The sequence below is a fragment of the Anoplopoma fimbria genome, chromosome 3 (genome assembly GCF_027596085.1).
Source record: "Anoplopoma fimbria isolate UVic2021 breed Golden Eagle Sablefish chromosome 3, Afim_UVic_2022, whole genome shotgun sequence".
In the NCBI taxonomy this organism is placed as follows: Eukaryota; Metazoa; Chordata; class Actinopteri; order Perciformes; family Anoplopomatidae; genus Anoplopoma; species Anoplopoma fimbria.
In genome coordinates this window covers 9,713,095-9,733,309 of record NC_072451.1, presented here as the reverse complement: position 1 = coordinate 9,733,309, position 20,215 = coordinate 9,713,095, and the positions used below count along the sequence as shown (strand labels likewise).

The window sequence follows — 20,215 nt, the reverse complement described above, 5'->3', positions numbered from 1 at the left end:
TCTTGGATGGTGTATTTCCTAGAGTGCCTCTTAAATGCTTGGCTTTGCCACTTAGCACACGTCTATGATGAAAATACTTTGTCTGATTTTTTTTCATCAGCACTTCTGTTCACCAATATTTCACAACAAATTGATTAATCTGATCCATTAATGGAAAATCAATTGATTATAATATAAATGTCACTTCATACGCCATGGTCAGTACTAGTGGAAAAAATATGAATCTGATGAAAAGATGTTAATGGTTGCATTATGATAAAAACAGAAAAAAAGGTTACGACATTGTTTTATTTGCAAATGTATCTCCCCCGAACTCTTCGTAGGGATAATTCCGACAGCACTCGAAGGCGGCAGTGTGTGTCGTGCCTCGCTTCCGCCTGTAGATGGCGCCCGTGCCTCCCCTCCCCAGGTCAGCTCCGCGTCTCTGAGACAGCTGAGTCACACATACATTTGATTCAGTTCTGGTGCGAAAAAAGAGCGACTACAGGCGAGAAATTGCTGTCAGTACACTCATTATTTGACCCCAGCTGCCTCTGACACTGCGGCGAAAGATGTTGACGGTAACACTGAAGACCCTCCAGCAGCAGACATTCAAAATAGAAATAGACCCAGAATTGACGGTGAGTACCGTTAGAAGTTACCGGGGGCTGAAGTAAACACGGTGAGGCCGGGGACGGCTGCAATAGAGACTGTAGCATACGGGGGATGTTAGCTAATATTAAAATATAACAATAGCCGCGGCAAAGGCTTCTCAACTCTTTAAAGAGTTATTTAGCTTATTTTTAAGAGTGACATTAGGTATTTGTGACACAAATGTGTGGTGTTCAGAGAAGTAAGCGTTTGTGCAGGGTCTCACAGTAACGGAGTTCACGTGAGGCAATGTAGCCAGAGTTAGCTCGTGCAAGATCGGAATTGAGCAAGTTTTCCCTTCAAAGTAAAAGCGTAACACCTGTAATTATTATATTCCTTTATTGATCCCCATGGGGGAAATTCAAGTGTTGCAGCAGCTCAACTACACAGAAACAGATAATAAATACACATATTATACAATAAAATAAAAATAGAATAAAATAAAAAATAAGAATACAAATAAAAAATGTACAGTATATCCACATGGGGGGGGGGGGGGGGGGGGAGCTGGTCAGCATGATGACAGACTGTGGTCTCCGCTGTTGTTGTACAGTCTGATGGCAGTGGGCACAAATGAGCGTCTGAAGCGCTCCGTCCTGCTCTTTGGTAGAATCAGCCGATGGCTGAAAGAGCTGCCCAGCTGCCACAGTTCCTCATGGAGAGGGTGAGAGGGATTGTCCAGGATGGCTCCGAGTTTGGCCTTCATCCTCCTCTCACCCACTGACTCCAGACTGTCCAGCTCCAGACCCACCACAGAGCTGGCTTTCCTCACCAGCTTGTTGAGCTTGTTGGCATCTCCAGTCCTGATGCCACCACCCCAGCACACCACAGCAAAGAAGAGGGCGCTGGCTACCACAGACTGGTAGAATGCCTTGAGCAGTTTATTGCACACATTGAAGGACCTCAGCCTCCTCAGGAAGAACAGCCTGCTCTGTCCTTTCCTGTATAGGGCGTCAGTGTTGTGTGTCCAGTCCAGTTTATTGTTTAATATATCAAAGCACACCATACACTCTCTAGAAAGAACATAGTAACCAAAGTTATGTTTTCATTTGCTAAACAATACAGTAAAATATATAGTCCGCATTCCACTGGTTGCTTAGACTTTGCTTATTAGTGTTCCTCGGGGGATTTTATGACGAATGAGCGGCATGGAGGGTTTATGTTGAAAACACCGACCGGAAATGTGCTGTGTGCTTTCTTTGAGCTTGACAGTGTTTGATTTCTTTCAGCCTCACCATGAATGACGATGCAATATTTTAAACCTCCTTTCTGTAGTTATGGTAATGCCGGTTAGTTCATATTTTTTGGGAGAAAAGAGCTAAGACTTTTTGGAATTTTCTTAGCATATTGTAAATAACATGGAGTGCTTGATATTAGGTGTATTGACCTATATACATAAAACATACATATATATGTTTATTTTATGTATATATTTGTACATATATGTGTGTGTGTATATATATATAAATAACAAAGCAAATTACAAACAAAACAAAAAATACATACAAAGTGAAAATAAAATGTTCTATTTAGTCAGGCAACTCAAATGGACACAAATGGTTTCACAAAACAAAAACAATTAGTATGCAGACAAACTGATTTAAACTTAAATCAGTTATATAAATATATATATATATATATTAGTCTTAGTCTTCTCTCTATTAATATCACCTTTTTGCCAACAGCTACGTTAATATCAATGTTTCTTCTGTTGATGTTTGTCAGGTGAATGCCCTGAAGGAGAAAATAGAGAAGGACAGAGGAAAAGATGCATTTCCTGCTGCAGGACAAAAACTAATCTATGCAGGTGAGCCGGAGGATGACTTTGAAAGAGATACAGACAAAAACTAATAATATTTAATTATTATATTCTGTTACAGCAGGGCCCCACAAAGTTTGATAAATTGTTTTATTGGGACAACACAACACACATTTCTTTTAACTTTTACACTTTTACTTTTACCGTCCAAAAGCATTGCTCAAGGTATTTATTTATTTGTTGCCATAGCAGCGGCACTAAGAATCCCCCTCAGTTGTGAAACTAGGCCATCCATGGGTCAAAATGACTTCAAACACACAAAAATAAATGAATGTTGCCCTGGTGTAAGAGCCTAAACGCACTCTCAGGTGTCCACATGTAGAAAATGATGGACTGGTAAACACAATGATTTTTTTCTTGTTGGGAATACTCACTGCACTATTAGATGGTTATTAATATGTGTTACATTTGTTGTCAAGGTTGTGCATTATAGTAAACACCATTCAAGTCATTGCACCACATAGAGGTTCAGTATGTAGGATTTAGGGGAATTTATTTGCAGAAATGGACTATATTTATAACTATGTTTTCATTAGTGGATAATACCCTGAAACTTACATTTTTTGTGTCTTCGTTACTTTAGAATGAGCCCTTCATATCGTCATTTTTTCCCATATGAAGGACTATCATAGCTTCTCATTAAAAAATTGTGCCTTTTCTCTTTTGGGATTCCTCCTTGAATGTCACAGGCAAAATCTTAAACGATGACACCCCGCTGAAGGAGTACAAAATCGATGAGAAGAACTTTGTCGTGGTCATGGTTACCAAGGTAAGTGTCTCTTTGGATTGTTTCTATTCACTGATTAGTCCAGTCTCTTACTTTTCTGTTTATGGTTTCTATTAAGATAACGTCAATGGTGCTCAAGACTTCTTCCGTAGACATTTCACATTAAAAGCCGCCCAGCAGCTCAAACAGACATCCCATTCTACTTGAAACACTACAGGAAGTACAGGAGTTTCTACAACAGCATCTTAACAACGGTTGCAAAAATAAAAAAAACAATTAGGGAATTAAAACAGTGTTTGTGTTTAAATAAAAAAACACAGTGGTGAATATTGTCACAGCACAGGTAGTATTTGTAGTACTTGTAAAATATTTAGCAGGAGATTGAATTACGTCTTTACCCACGGATCACAATTTAGAGGCCATTTCAAAGCTGAAAACGTAAAGTGTCCCAGTTGATTTCCTGTTGCATACCCCCCTCCCAAAACCACCCAATTTTTGGGGTTGAACCATTTATTACACTTTTTTTTTTGTTACATTACATTACATTACAGTCATTTAGCAGACGCTTTTATCCAAAGCGACTTACAGGAAGTGTATTCAACATAGGTATTCAAGAGAACTACTAGTCACCAGAAGTCATAAGTGCATCTCCTTTCTTAAACAAGCATCTAAAAGCATAAACCAGAGCAAAAGTATAGTGCAGAGGCAAATTACTACGAAAACAATAATTGCGGCCGATCCACCCGGTCACAGCTTTTTTCTGTCCTGGCCCCTCAGTGGTGGAATGAACTCCCCACTGACGTCAGGACAGCAGAGTCGCTGCCCATCTTTAGGCGCAGGCTGAAAACTCACCTCTTCAAGAAGTACTACCCTGAGCCTTCCTCGTAGCACTTATTGCACTTACTGTATTAGTTGCTGCACTTATTGAATTTGTATTTGTTTACTGCACTTATCCTATTCGTAGTAGTTTGTAGCACTTACTATATTCGGATTCGTCTGTTGCAATTATTTTTTTTCGTAGTAATTTGCCTCTGCACTATACCTTTGCTCTGGTTTATGCTTTGAGATGCTTGTTTAAGAAAGGAGATGCACTTATGACTTCTGGTGACTAGTAGTTCTCTTGAATACCTATGTTGAATACACTTCCTGTAAGTCGCTTTGGATAAAAGCGTCTGCTAATGACTGTAATGTAATGTAATGTAATGTAATGCAACAAACTAATACGAATACAATAGGTGCTACAAACTAATACGAATAGGATAAGTGCAATAAACGAATATGAATACAATAAGTGCAACAAACTGATACGAATGCAATAAGGCGAGGCAGCTGTGGCACATGAGGTAGAGCGCTTGTCCCGTAACCACAAGGTTGGTGGTTCAAACCCCTCTACCGGCAACATGCCAAGGTGTCCTTGAGCAAGACACCTAACCCCAAGTTGCTCCCCGGGCGCTTCATTGCAGCCCACTGCTCCTCCGGGATGGGTTAAATGCAGAGAAATAATTTCCCCATTGTGGGACTAATAAAGGCTTAATTATTATTATAAGTGCAGCGAACTGATACGAATGCAATAAGTGCTACGAGGAAGGCTCAGGGTAGTACTTCATGAAGAGGTGAGTTTTCAGCCTGCGCCTAAAGATGGGCAGCGACTCTGCTGTCCTGACGTCAGTGGGGAGTTCATTCCACCACTGAGGGGCCAGGACAGAAAAAAGCTGTGACCGGGTGGATCGGCCGCAGGGACCTCTGAGCGACGGGGCAACCAATCGCCCTGAGGCAGCAGAGCGAAGTGGTCGGGCGGGGCGGGGGTGCAGGGCTTGAAAACTTAAAGATAGGAAGGAGCTGTTCCTTTCCATTCATCTGAAGTCATGTCATATTGTCATGACTTGTTGCCCAAAACTGTGTTGGATTGACATAAAGTGGAAATGTCTGTAAATGGGAGGCTCGTGGGTTCCCATGGAACCAGTTTTCATTCACTTATCTGGAGGGGGGGAAGTTACGGGATCCCTTTGAAAATAGCGATGCAAGTTTTTCGTTATTTTGACTCCTTTCCTCCTAACCTTTTCCATGACAGGGACAAAACTGAGCCTGCTCCAGCCTCTGAAATACCGTATGTCATACATACAATAATGAAACCAAAATACTAAAGGGACCAGGGTTAGCACATATTGTCCATCACGGTCTCAGGATGAGTGTCAGGCTATTAACCCAAGAGCTCCATTCTCTACAGTCCCGCCCCCCTCAAAATTACAAACGCAAACCTGTGACTGTGACAATATGGAATATATTATATGTACTTAGAAATGGAATATAGAAATGTACTTAGCACTGAATTTACTACTTGAGGTAACATAGCACTTCTCCTAGCTTCATAAAAGCCCTTCTAGGGACGGATGTTGCAAACAAGCATCTAGAAAAACACTATGATACTTGCATATGATTGCTGTTTACAGTGTGTACGTATATTGTAACCGTTTCTATTAAATAAACCATAAATACATGATAAATACACGTAATTGCAATTTTTTAGCTGACCTTATGAGCGACCAGCCTTTTTGCTCAACCGGTATTTGAATACTAGCTTTTTTTAACTTACGACAGTACTGATATGGAAATATCTTACCAATACTTGGCAATTTACAAACTTAATAGCCTGGTCTAATTGAGTGAAATAAACAATGCAGTGCTGCCACCTTAGGTCATCACATCCACACTACAATGATCATCTCTAAAATGTCTTTTCAGCCTAAACCAGCCCCTCCTCCTCAAGCAGCCCCACAGCCAACGCCCCCTCCGCCTGCAGCTCCAGCACCACCCTCAACACAAGTGCCCTCCACAGCGACCCACGCAGTGTCTGCACCCACGCCTGCCCTACAGTCTATCCCTGGCTCTGAATCCACATCCCCAGTCCCAGACCACACACCTGTTGGTTCTGTCGAAGCAGCAGCAGCAGCAGCCCTTGACTCGAACTCCCCCACAGACTCTGCCCCGGACTCAGCCCCAGACCCGGCCCCAGCCTCGGCTTCAGCTGCCACTCCGGCATCTGCGCCGGCCCCAGCTCCCGAGGCTGCGCAGACGGCCCCGGCCCCCGCGGACCCCCCAACCCCTACCACCCAGCCAGAAGAAAAGCCGAGGGATGACCCCGAGAACGAACCATCTGCTACTTCAGAAGTCCTTTCCACTGCTGCCAGGTCGGAGGAAACCCATGTTTAAGTACAATATTCCTCTGGTAGTCCGAGAAATGGCCTAGAGTAGCTCGGAAAGCTCGTATTGTGATCACAGCAACCTGGTTTAGATGGTTCAATTTCTTTTGAACAAGTTCTAATGGCATGAAAAGACTTGACTGCAGCTTTCAACAGAGTCAGGATCAGTGTGTGTCTTAAATGGATAATTATTTAATTATTTATAATTTGGTCATAAACCAATACTTGGGTTCTGACCAAACACCTACAAAACTAATAACATTCCCATCAGGCTCAGCTGTACTTTTTGTTTGATTCCAATGCAGCCAAAGCTAAACAACAGCATGTGAGCATTGCCACTGTCAGCGTGTTTAGCATTTAGCAGCCTCATGGAGCTAGCTCGACTTCTTGTGTTGTTGTTGGATGCTCACTCTAATTGTTTGTGTCTTATTTCTCTCAAAGCCTCGTCGAAGAACTGGGTCTCCTTGAAGAGGCAGCGTCTATTCTGGGTAATACATCTAGGATTTTATGTCCTTCTGTCTTAACTGAAAAAATACCAGTGTATGGGTTATGTTTTGTATTTGCTTTTAGTTTTGAACCTTAGTGCCCGGTTGAAAGAGTGTGAATGAACTTGCCAGTATGATGTGTCATCCAACCACATGGAAAGACAAGGACAAGGGAGGTGTCATGCAGATGTTTTTTTTTAAAATGGGGTAGAGGATTAGTGAAACGTGAATTCTCCATCTAGATTTCTGTCGGACAATGCGGATTTCTTGCCCATGTGTGTACAACATGTGAGCCTTTTTAAATTGCCTTCTTTTTTTTAACGTGAGCAGAGAGGGACAGCAGAGCAGCCGAATGAAAGGAAACATAATTACATCCACGCATTTAAAGCAATTCCATTCAAGATCCGACACGAGGTCCGCTGCTGAACTTTGACTGATTGTGAAATTCAGACACATTTGCGACGGTGAAAAACTGAGCTCTTTCTTTCCTGCCATAGTCTTTTTTTGACACACACACACACACACACACACACACACACACACACACACACACACACACACACACACACACACACACACACACACACACAGCAGCATCTTCTATCACGTGCCGTTAAAAAGCGTTGGCCGTGGCCCAGAGGGGGTTGGTTTATGGTAATGGGTGACCCTGATTACTGATGTGTGGCATGTATATGGGGCCCTACAGTAAGCAGGTTGGTACAGTGCGTGTAGATGTGTTCTTTGACCAGCATAACCTGATTTATCTGATTAACCTGGTAACTTAAGTGTGTGTTTATGCCAATTATATAAATTCAGATTCAGACATTTAAGATAAGATAAGATAAGATAATCCTTTATTAGTCCTACAGCGGGGAAATTTGCAGGATTACAGCAGCATAGGGTAAAGTGCACACAAGAGACATAGAAGAAAGACAAGATAAAAATAAAATGAAATAAAAACAAGTATTATAAATAAGCAATAAAAACAGTAAAAAATCCACAATAACTTAAATATTATATGTACAGACAAAAACTATTATAGCTATAATTGCACAGTGTATTGTATATTGTATTTCATGTGTCATGTGGTCTACTGGGAGCAGAGCTGGTTGTGCAACCTGACAGCAGCAGGAAGGAAGGACCTGCGATACCTCTCCTTCACCCACCGCGGGGTGAAGCAGCCGGTTGCTGAAGGAGCTGTACAGAGCCGCCAGGGTGTCCTGCATGGGGTGGGAGGTGTTGTCCATCAGTGATGATAGCTTAGCCATCATCCTCCTGTCTCCCACCACCTCCACCGTATCCAGTGGACACCCCAGCACACTGCTGTTCTTCCTGACAAGTTTATTTAGTCTCTTCTTGTCAGCTGTTGAAATGCTGCTGCTCCAGCAGACCACTGCATAAAAAATGGCTGATGCCACCACAGAGTCGAAAAAGGTCCTCAGGAGTGCTCCCTGCACTCCAAAAGACCTCAGTCTCTCACCAAAATGTTATCTAATAGTGAATAAAAAACAGGGCTCAAGTGAACTAACTGTTTGCATAGCCTTATGGGATATGCAATGCCATAATATAGAAAGACGTTTCTTACTAGTTTGACCTCATTCGTCTCTGCTCTTCCCTCTCCCTTGGTTTCCATAGTGACGGGTCCAGCCTATGAGAACCTGGTGTCAGAGATCATGTCTATGGGTTACGAGCGGGAGCAGGTAGTGGCCGCGCTCAGAGCCAGCTACAACAACCCAGACCGAGCAGTGGAGTACCTACTCACGGTGAGGATTTAACCAGCCCGGGTTGGGGGTTCCATTCCTTCTGTATTCCAGAGTGTGAAGTGAATGTTTATGAACTGCAGGGTATTCCAGTGGAGACCAGTGATCCACCACCTCAGGAGCCAGTTGGACCCAGAGCTCCGCCCAACCCCGTCGCCCCTGCTACACAAGAACCACGACAGCCCCCAGCAACCTCAAACAGTAAGAGCACACACTTATCACCTCTAGTTATGCAGATATATATGACTGATTAACTTCACTCTACTCAGGAATATAGTTTATTTTATTTGTATTTTTAGATTTGTTTCCTGTGAGATATTATTAACTTTAAATGGTGACTTTGCTGTTGTAAACATTTCGGTCGCTGCCAAAAAGTTAGATTTAGAATATAAATAAATTCTAATCCTTTTCGGGGGGGGGATAACCGAAAAGAGTACTGATAAGAGTAATAGTATCGATTAAAACCTACCGATACCCATCCCTACTCAGCCACATGGGCCCCTGCTCTGGGGGCAAGTACTCGCACATGGTCCAGGAACTGTTAGGGTGGAGTTTGCAGTGGACTTGTGTTTGAGTTGGCTCTTTTCACAGTTTGACAAACAACATGACTGACTCTGTGTTGGTTCCTCAGATGTGGTTGGAACACAAAATGGACAAAATGGACGTTTGGTTCCTGCGACCAATTTGGTTGAAAATGATATTATGTGTTTGGATGAAAAGTACAGTAACATTAGTTGGACAATGCATGCTGTGATTGATAACAACCAATGGGTAGATAGCCAGACAGAAAACAGGATTTTAAATTACTACTGAGCAAATATAACTTAATGGTTATTAAACAATAGTGAAGCGTTAAAGAGACAACAGGCCAGTGAGGAGTAGAATGTGGTGTTTTCGTTTTTTGTCGTTAATGCTACGGCTAACTTCTCTTCATAGTTTGCAAAAGAAAAACAGGTTTTGAACTGACGTTTACAACACTACTTTCCCACTGTGGTTGACCAAATTTGTTTTTTTCAACTCACATATGACTCTTTTTTCACAACAGTGTGAACAACCAAAATCACATGGCATCTGATCTTTTCAATTCTGTTTTTGGCCACTTTTCATATGTTTCCTAAATCAGACAAAGGTCAGATTTTTCAGTCTAAACAGTCATATTGGAATTCATGCGACTGTTATGTCAATCTAGATTGCAATCACGGTTCCACTGCTCCTGGCTCCCACTCTTTATCCACACACACACACACACACACACACACACACACACACACACACACACACACACACACACACACACACACACACACACACACACACACACACACCTGCGTATAGAAGTAGCAGCTTGCTCCACAAAAAGCCACAATTAAAAATGAGTCCATTAACACTGACTCCCATGGCCTCCCATGTTTTCTTCAGTAAGTCAGCGCTGCGTATCATGTACTTTTTGTTGTTCTTTTACGCATGCGAGTCAGTTCAGAACTGTGACAAGTTGACACTGGAATCTAATATTGGCCACTTAAAAAAAAAAAGAGAAAAAAGTGTTACCAGCCAAACAATAACAATCTGATAGTGATACGTGAGCAGTAAGGCTTGCAGTGTAAATGTATATATATAATTTTTGATTGCCCTGGACCAACAATATTTAGTTAGGCGTGGCTGCTACCTGGATATTTTTTTACATTAAGCTTTTTTTTTTTTTTAAAAAAGGCTGCTTAAAGAAGTAATGCACATCCCTTCAAGGGAATGTAGGCTCTTCTTATTGGCTCCCAGAACTCACTTACCCACAAGAGATAGCTGCAGTTGGACCATTCCCAATTGTGGGTACTGTTGCACATCAGTGAGCAGGACATCTTCATAGCAAGAGTGGATTTTTATTTAATACACTGAGCTGTTTGTTTACAAATGGTTTCCATGTTAATGCACTCTACCACACTACAACAGTGGCAGTAACCAGCGCGTTTTCCTCTCCAGCAGGGCCAGCGCCCGGCAGTCAGCCTCCCCCTGCTGGTGGAGTCTCCGTCTCAGCAGGGAACCCTCTGGAGTTCTTGAGGAACCAGCCTCAGTTCCAGCAGATGAGACAGATCATCCAGCAGAACCCGGCCCTTCTACCGGCCCTTCTGCAGCAGCTGGGCAGAGACAACCCGCAGCTGCTGCAGGTACCCCACCGGCACGCTCACCAATATCTTATTAATCTAAATACATAACAACCAAGAATATATTTAAATGATATTTTGCAGTTAAGTTCAAATTTGAGGCACTTCAGAAAGTCCTCCCTTATCTTAAGCTAAATAAACTATTTTAAAAAGCCTCTTGGATCAGCTGGAAAATGCATCGTCACAGAGCTAAAAACAGGCTGTTCTTCTTTTTAGAGATACGTGGTTCTCACAGGACAGCGACGCTACAAACATATGATGATCTTATAGAACATGATGCATTGCTGTTTATTAAACCAGCCAACAGGATATAAAGGAGTTGAAAAGACACATTAATATAAATGTAGTAGTAATATTAATCCAGAAACATCATGTATAGTTGTAAAACACTTACAGGGAACATTTTACGGCATTATAACTGCATACTTTTACTTTCTTTTAATAGTTGTGGAGTATTTTCACTGTGTGGTATTCATACTTTTACTTCAGTAAAGGACCTCCATACTATTTCCACCCCTGCAGAAGTCTGATCCAATACATCTGACAAAATGATGTCACCATGTCTTAACCATGTCTACTGTTTGAATGGTTAGTTGATCGCTAATGATAATCAGCTGTTCTGTATCATTTGTGCTACATTCTTAGAAATAAAGGCGCTTATCAGAACCATGTAGGGTTCCTAATCCTCATAGGATAATCCTATTTGGTTCCTGGTGAACCTTTTATAAAGGTTCCACCAGTAACCCTTTCAAAGGGCTCTATCTAGAACCCAACAGAATGGGTTGTACCTAGAACCATCTGTGAAAGGTATCACAATGGTGGAACCTTCTATGGTGTTATGGTTGCACCGAGAACCCTCTCAGGAGGTTCTATTCAGAACCTTTCCACATTCTAAGCATGCTAAAAAGAACCAATTTAGGAGGTTCTACTGAGAACCCACTCACGGGGCTCTAACGAGAACCCTTTTTTTATATTCCAAAGGTTGCATATAGAATACACCCAGGGGTTCTACCAAGAACTCTTCTATATTCCAACGGTAGCATCTAGAATCCCTCCAGGGGTTCTACAAAGAACCTTGCAATAGTCTATGGGTTGCATCTGGAATCTACCCAGCGGTTGTACAGAATACCTTGCTTTATTCTAGGGGTTGAATCTAGAGGGTTCTTCTGAGAATCCTAACAACAACAATCATGGTTCCCAATCACAGTTTTTGGAGGGGTGTGGGATGTATTGTGGGCATTACCTCTTAACACTTATGCTTTCAACAATCCTTTCAAAACTCTTGAATGAAAAGGGTTCTTTGTGGAACCCTTAGTCTTACTAAGAACCCTTGAACAACCCTTTCGTCAAAAAAAAGGATCATCAGAAGTAAACGTGTGTATCCCAACTGTGTAGGGATTGGTAACCTGTATATCAGCTATTTGTAGTATTTACTACAAATGTATGTACGTTTGACTTACAGCAAATCACGCAGCACCAGGAGCGTTTTGTGCAGATGCTTAATGAGCCACGAGGTGGAGACACTGCAGGGGAGGGGGCCGAGGCCCAGGGAACCCCACAGACAAACTACATCCAGGTCACCCCACAGGAGAAGGAGGCCATTGAGAGGGTCAGTTTTTCTATTTTAGTCTAAGTGTATGGTGTGCCGTCATGGAGCTTGACACATAACATAAGCACAATGAATGAACTGTTTTTTTTAATGTTGTGTATTCCTGTATCTTGTTGTGTCATGTTTACATGAATGTAACGAGGTTAATTGTTCTGAACTTGCGCACCACCAATCACGTTGTGCGGAACGGACCTATTCAACCGTACACTATAGTGTAAAACAACAACAAGGAGGTGTAGTACATATATAGTGGACGTGGCCACCCATTGGTTTGTGGAATGCGGTTTTGAAGCCTCCAGCATTTTGAGTGGCGCCATCTTGTTTTTTTGCAACCGGTGAGCAGAAGTGACCATATTTGGACTGCGGAGGAGTGTCGTAGAGACGACGCATACTGCTCTGGTAGAGACCTGTCAATCACAGTAGCCCCTCCCTAAAGCATACCCTGCTCTATGGTCTATTAGACTCTAAAGGGACCATCATTTACTAAATTTACATCATGTATTGAAGAAGACTTGGAACTAAAGATTGAGAGCATAAACTCATGTTTACAATGTTTACTGAGGTAATAAATCAAGAGAGAAGTAGAGTCATTTTCTCATAGAGTTCTATACAATCTGACTTATTATCGCAGCCAGAGGAGTTGCCTCCTGGTGGTCAGGAGAGAGAATGAAAGTTTAAGACACTTCTGCATTGGCTTCACTTTTCAAAATCGGAGGTTGCCACCTGGTCTGAACCAAGATGTCACACTTTTTCACTCCTTTCAACCTTGACAAAGGCAGCCCAGACCAAATCCACTCCTTCTGTTCTTACCTTTCACAATAAAAAACCCTAGACATATCCACTGCCCAACTGTTTACCGAAGGGAACTCAAATTCACATTTAGCATTTGGCTAAAGGTAAACTCAATAAAGTAGCTTACAGTAGCTTTAGGCTACCTCAGACAGACTGCTGGACGCTGCTCTGGGTCAACTACAGCGGGTAAAATAAGTATTGAACACGTCACCATTTTTCTCAGTAAATATATTTCTAAAGGTGCTATTGACATGAAATTTTCACCAGATGTCAGTAACAACCCAAGTAATCCATACATACAAAGAAAACAAAACAAATAAGTTCAGAAATTAGGTGATGTGTAATAAAATGGAATGACACAGGGAAAAAGTATTGAACACGCTCACTGAAATTTATTTAATACTTTGTACAAAAGCCTTTGTTGGTAATGACAGCTTCAAGACGCCTCCTGTATGGAGAAACTAGTCGCATGCATTGCTCAGGTGTGATTTTGGCCCATTCTTCCACACAAACAGCCTTCAAATCTTGAAGGTTCCGTGGGCTTCTTCTATGAACTCTGATCTTTAGTTCTTTCCATAGATTTTCTATTGGATTCAAGTCAGGTGATTGGCTGGGCCATTCTAGCAGCTTTATTTTCTTTCTCTGAAACCAATTGAGAGTTTCCTTGGCTGTGTGTTTGGGATCATTGTCTTGCTGAAATGTCCACCCTTGTTTCATCTTCATCATCCTGGTAGATGGCAGCAGATTTTTATCAAGAATGTCTCGGTCCATTTTTCCATTCATCCTTCCTTCAGTTATATGAAGTTTGCCAGTGCCGTATGCTGAAAAACAGCCCCACACCATGATGTTCCCACCTCCAAACTTCACTGTTGGTATGGTGTTTTTGGGGTGATGTGCAGTGCCATTTGACCTCCAAACATGGTGTGTATTACGGCATCCAAAGAGTTCAATTTTGGTCTCATCTGACCAGACTATATTCTCCCAGTATTTCACAGGCTTGTCTAAATGTTGTGCAGCAAACTTTAAACGAGCTTCAACATGCTTTTTCTTCAGCAATGGAGTCTTGCGTGGTGAGCGTGCATACAGGCCACGGCGGTTGAGTGCATTACTTATTGTTTTCTTTGAAACAATTGTACCTGCTAATTCCAGGTCTTTCTGAAGCTCTGCACAAGTGGTCATTGGCTCTTGGACAACTCTTCTGATAATTATTTTCACTCCTCTGTCAGAAATCTTGCGAGGAGCACCTGGTCGTGGCCGGTTTATGGTGAAATGATGTTCTTTCCACTTCCGGATTATGGCCCCAACAGTGCTCACTGGAACATTCAGAAGTTTAGAAATCCTTCTGTAACCAATGCCATCAGTATGTTTTGCAACAATAAGGTTGTGAAGGTCTTGAGAGAGCTCTTTGCTTTTACCCATCATGAGATGTTTCTTGTGTGACACCTTGGTAATGAGACACCTTTTTATAGGCCATCAGTTGGGACTGAACCAGCTGATATTAATTTGCACTGACAAGGGGCAGGATTGCTTTCTAATTACTGATAGATTTCAGCTGGTGTCTTGGCTTTCCATGCCTTTTTGCACCTCCCTTTCTTCATGTGTTCAATACTTTTTACCTGTGTCATTCCATTTTATTACACATAACTTAATTTCTGAACTCATTTGTTTGGTTTTCTTTGTATGTATGGATTACTTGGGTTGTTACCGACATCTGGTGAAAATGTCATGTCAATAGCACCTTTAGAAATATATTTACTGAGAAAAATGGTGACGTGTTCAATACTTATTTTTTGTATCTCGGCGGAGCTGCACGGGTGTGTGTGTTGTAACGTGAACATGTGTGTTGTCTTCCAGTTAAAAGCGCTGGGCTTCCCTGAAGGGTTAGTCATCCAGGCCTACTTCGCCTGCGAGAAGAACGAGAACCTAGCTGCTAACTTCCTGCTGCAGCAATCATGGGACGACGAGTAGCCGAGCATCACCTGACAGGTCGCCGTTCACCAGAGGGCCGCAGAGCAGGTGACTAGGCAAGGTCCACCGGGGGAGGAACAATGTTTTTCACGCCATGTGACTGTGCGTCGGATGCTGTGGGTGATGGAGTTTGCTGCTCTACCTCCCCTCCATAGAGCCGTGATGATCGTCACAGCAGCTCGGGCTGCGTCTCACTCCTGCTATCATTACCGCCGCCGCTTGTGCCGAGTGATCACACTGAGAGAAGTGAAGCCGGTACGACGCCAACAGTCTGCATCACCTTAACATAAGATAGCCCATTGCTGCCAGTAAAATAAAAAAAATAAGAAGAAACCTAGCCTTGATAATATAGATACCCCGTGGTAAGTAATACTGAGATAAAAGGTCAAATTTGTGAGAAAAAGAGGCATAATTATGACATAAGGAGTCATTATTATAGATATGAGATAAATATGTCAGTTATAAGATGAAAAAGTCACAATTATGAGATGAAAACCAAATAATGAGATACAAAGTCATAGCTATGAAATTAAAAGTCTAAATTATGAGATAAAAAGTTAATATTACGACTTTACATTTTTTCTTCTACTTGCGGTAATGGGATTCTGTATTTACAGGCCGAACGGCTTAGGTTTAGAGGGTTTCCTCTGCAGTCAGCTCACACACGCTGCCTGTAGAACTTGTGTTGAACTTAGACTGTACTCCAGAATATATCCGTCGTGTATAAATACACGATAAAAACGTGCATTTACAAACCCCTCCATGTTGGGTTCACCTCAAAATGTGATGCAAACTGTTGACTTTGCTGTTTGAGAGCTAGCATTGCTCTATATCAAAGTTCAGGTCGGATAGTTTTTTATTATTCTGCTTCTTTTATTCTTGTGAAAAAAATGCTTAGCTAACACATGCCAAAAATGCTGCTGGTGTTTTGACCTTTCATTAACGGCGCTGATGTGTTTCTGTGTGGTTCTATCCGAGGAAAAGGACATCTGCAAGGTGACTGAAAATGCAGCTGGAGTATTTGAAACTGTATTGCCCATTTCTGCCAGAACAAGAGAAAAGCAAGATGAAATGTTAGGAATGGAAAGTCAGAATGTTAAGATAATAACTCCTAATTTTGACCTCTCATTTTGACTTGTTTTTTTTGTCTTCGTGTCATTATTTTGACCTAAGGAGAAGTACCCCTAGGCAAAAACATTGTTTTTTCATGCTTTGGTCAAAGTAGAGATTTAGGGCTACATTGGCCAGTGCATGAAAAAAATATAAATGTTTGAGATGGTAATTTTTAATTAGTTTATCTTAGAATTTAGACTGTGATTTTGGAAGTATTTTATTTTTTACTATTCTTAACTTTTTTGTTTATCTACACTTTTTTTTTTCAATGGCAGAAATGGGCTTCCAATTGCAGATGTTCAAATTTTGGTAGAATTCATCACAACACCTTGCACTTTATTTTCCTACATCCGATGACTTAGTTGTGCAGTCGAGCATCATGCATTATGATCACTGGCTTTCAAAATGGTGTGTGTGCTGTGGTGTTATATTTATGTATTAGAAGAGGACCTGGATGCAGCATGTGAATTGTCATCATGGTCTTTCACTGTGGAGGGTTTGTTTGTTTGTTTATTTAGCAGATGAAGGAATTGAAGGATGATTATGAAGTGCCACATAGCATGTACTTTGAGCCAAACATTTGACTTTAAAAAACAAAAGAATTGTATTTTTTCTTAATATTGAGTTAGCTGGAACGATCAAACACTTCCTACTTTCAGACAATCTGTTTCTGTACCATTTGTCTCATGTCACATCTTCTATGCATCTTAAAGCTGTCAGACTTTGAGCCATTGCTCCTTCATGCCTTATGATTGTCAAAGACTTGAACGCTTTTCATTTCACAAATGGAGTTATAGTTTACAATAAAGTGTTCTAGGATTGGTGATCACCATTACTGTTTTATGTATTGATAATGAATCAGTTATTATTTCAAAAGTGGTTTAAAGGGAATTTGAAAAAGTGCTTGAAGCCAAAAAAAATAAATATATATATATAGATATATATATGTTTTTTTCAGCTTTTAGCATGTACTTTGCTGTCTCTGCTTTTACTTTAGCCTTATTGTGTTTGAACTGGAAATTACTGGAAGTTTTGTATTATAATGTAAATGTGGTATACACACTTTGGGGTGAAAAAGGGCACTTTACTGTTACAAATGCTGTTCTTTAGCTGTGAGGGGTTGTTGGTTGCATGCAATTGTTACGGAGTTATTTATAGCATGGCAGTGGGTTGGAATGATGAAACCACCCGTGTGGTTTTGCTCTCTTGTTTTACCCCCTTTCTTTCTTTTGGATTTATAAAAAAAAAAACATAGATTACTACTTTAAATACACCAGTTAAGGTTTTGCCTAATTGTTGTGAAAAACTTTTGTTAAAGCACTGTGTAAAAATAAATGGCTTTTACAAAGTAGGTGAGAAAATGTGGTGTTTTATCATGATTCATCTAAGTGAATGCAAGCCTCACCTATTTCACTGTTGGGTACACATATAAGGTTAGTTTAGAACTGAGGATGAGCGTCATATTTACTGGTGTATTATTTTACATGCAACAGTATGTATCATAAACATGAGACATCTTAACAGCAGTCGTGCAAGCCATGAATACAACATTTTTTAAAAGTTCTCTTGCAACTTTTATCAAAACATTTGATGTATTTATTGTTATTATTACATATTTTTAAATGCACGATTTATTGGGGGGGGCACCACACACCAACGCCAAAAATATGGATTTGTAATTCTACAGACCGCAATGTGATTCCAGCACAGCATTCATTAAAAACAAACAAATGTAACCTGCAATTGTTGCATATAAAGTATATCTGCCGAATTAAAGAGCTTGCCCTGGCGATAAAACAAAAGTCCGTTTTTATTTAACGAAGGAATTCACAATTTTGCAGAACAACGTAGGCAACGTAAAATGAGCAATTCTTCAATGGAGTTTCGACCACATTCCCTTCCCGGTATGTGAGGCATGGGTTTGTCCGCTAAGGGGAGTGTTGCCTTGGAGAGAGGAGGAGGAGGAGGAGGGTGGGCGCGTTCCCGCAGCAACAGGGAAGATGGCAGCTCTCACATCTCTCACCCAGGTAAAGATGCAGCGATTTACGACTCCACACTTCACCTCAAGGCTAAGCCATTCTATAGCACGGCACAGTTTGTCTTACACGTGTCATTGTATGTAAATATGAGTTTGAACCCAACACAAGCTCGCTTTGAAATGCTGCTAGAAATAAAGCAGTCAGCTGGTCGATTCAGGCCTATTTGCAGTACCGTTAGGTAGCGGGCTTGTTAGCCTCAGCTGGAGGAAAGCTAACCGTGTAGCTATTAAGCTACGAAATAACATACAGTTAACTTACTAATTATACATTTAAACTTAACAAGCATCGTGTGCACTGTACACAGAGTGAGGAACAGGCTGGCACGCGCGCGGATATTTAAGAAAAACACTGGAAACCATTATAACGGTCAGTCCTTTAGCTAGCAAACGCATAGTTAGCCTAGCCTTGGATGCCGAGCAGTGAGAGGATGGAGATAAACACGCTCGTGAGGCTAGACGGGCAGGCTATACAGTAGGCTAACCCCGGGCTAAGCCTCGGTTAATGCCGCTACGGTGAGCTGGCTCTCTATAGTCTCCATGTTCACCGGTGACCCGGGTTCATGTCGAGGCTGAAAAGCACTCACGGTCGCGCTTTTTGTCGGCTGTGGTTGCGCAACAGTCACATAATATGGTAATGCAGTTGGGTTGTGATGCCTTGTTGTGAACTGTGGGGCAGGGCCGACGGTAAACGAGCATTTCAATAAGAACTATAAGTTCAGGCTTAGCTGGACGCCTGAGTCAGTGCAGTTCACACAGGGCTTATTTTGGTGAATTATGCAGGTTATTTCAAGTGCTTCTAGAAGGAACCTCACTTGTGGAGAGAAGTGGATGTGGGTTGATTTTTATAGTGCAATGACATTTTGTCTCCATGCTACAGCTGTCGAGTGGGAACCCTGTATATGAGAACTATTACAGACAGGTACGTTTCTTTATTGTTAATGACGACAATGAAACATGAATGATGCAAATATTCTAATACACTCAGACTGTGTGTTTGTTTGCTCCAAGGTGGACCCCGGGAACACAGGGAGAGTGGGACCAACAGAAGCTGCCTTGTTCTTAAAAAAGTCTGGACTCCCTGACATTACACTTGGAAAGGTAGGTCGTGGCAAAAGCGACACTGTTCTCTTTTACTCTGTACCAGCTGATGATGGTTCATTACTTCACATAGAGCTGGTTTCATACATGTTTTACTGCGTTTATAGTGGACTGAGTAGTAGCAGGTCTGCAGCCAACGTTGTTTCAAACTCTTCAGAAGAATAAACTTTGCAATAATCGTATCAGTAAAAAGTGACCGTATCAATTAAAGCATGTTTTATCAGCACACTATTAATACCTTAAAAGGGATGTGTGCTTATTTTTTACAGAGCTCATCTCTGATTTATTTGCAGACCTTAAATGCATCGGATTAATCATATTTTTTTTGAATGCTGAGCGTGTTTGTTATCTCGAACAAGAATTTTGAAGCTGCATCTGTATTTCTTCATGAAAAATAGACAACTTTGTGTTTACAGCTTGTTTTGCTGCAATGTTTGTATAATACGTGCAGTAAGGTCCAGGAAAGTTATTTAGCCATGGTTTAGGCCAATCCATCGCTGGTGCAAATAATCTTGTTATGAATTGTACCTTTTTCTTTTTTTTTTAACCATCGTCTTTTGCTTTGTTACTGCACCCATGCCCAGCCAGACTGGCCTTATTCAAATGATTGAGGGGCCCGTGTTTTATCTCACTTAAGTTGGTCTTTTCCCGCTCCAAACAATCATTATTATATCAGCATTTAAAAAATCTACTATGGCTCGACCTTTTCTGGTTAGGCTTTTAAATTTAACCAGGGACAGCCAGAAAATGAGTAGACAAAACAGAACCAGGACAAAACCAATTGGACAGATAATACTGACCGTATAGTGTATAATTGTGT

General features: G+C 41.3%; 2 protein-coding genes across 3 annotated transcripts in view; both read left to right on the top strand.

The window, feature by feature from the left end:
• Window positions 1-430: 430 nt before the first annotated feature.
• Window positions 431-17,592, top strand: rad23ab (RAD23 homolog A, nucleotide excision repair protein b). 2 transcript variants are annotated; one of them, XM_054596360.1, is made up of 10 exons: window positions 431-620; window positions 2,356-2,437; window positions 3,139-3,218; window positions 5,919-6,364; window positions 6,818-6,864; window positions 8,497-8,624; window positions 8,705-8,822; window positions 10,599-10,780; window positions 12,240-12,386; window positions 15,033-17,592. In XM_054596360.1, the coding sequence occupies exons 1-10, from the start codon at window positions 552-554 to the stop codon at window positions 15,144-15,146; spliced, it is 1,413 nt and encodes a 470-aa protein (XP_054452335.1). In that variant the 5' UTR covers window positions 431-551; the 3' UTR covers window positions 15,147-17,592. The 2 variants fall into 2 exon arrangements, with proteins under 2 accessions (XP_054452335.1, XP_054452334.1); XM_054596359.1 differs by having other exon boundaries at window positions 10,596-10,780.
• A 1,573-nt stretch (window positions 17,593-19,165) lies between these two features.
• Window positions 19,166-20,215, top strand: part of LOC129088784 (epidermal growth factor receptor substrate 15-like 1) — a 37,047-nt gene continuing 35,997 nt past the window's right edge. Inside the window, 2 exon segments of the mRNA XM_054596016.1 lie at window positions 19,166-19,216; window positions 19,306-19,395. Of these exon segments, the coding sequence (XP_054451991.1) occupies window positions 19,166-19,216; window positions 19,306-19,395 (141 nt within the window).

Coding starts and splice junctions, on each gene's coding strand:
- rad23ab (XM_054596359.1), top strand. CDS start 552: ATGTTGACGGTAACACTGAAGACCCTCCAGCAGCAGACATTCAAAATA. Junction 8,625..8,704: donor CAGTGGAGTACCTACTCACG/GTGAGGATTTAA, acceptor TATGAACTGCAG/GGTATTCCAGTGGAGACCAG. Junction 10,781..12,239: donor ACAACCCGCAGCTGCTGCAG/GTACCCCACCGG, acceptor TTTGACTTACAG/CAAATCACGCAGCACCAGGA.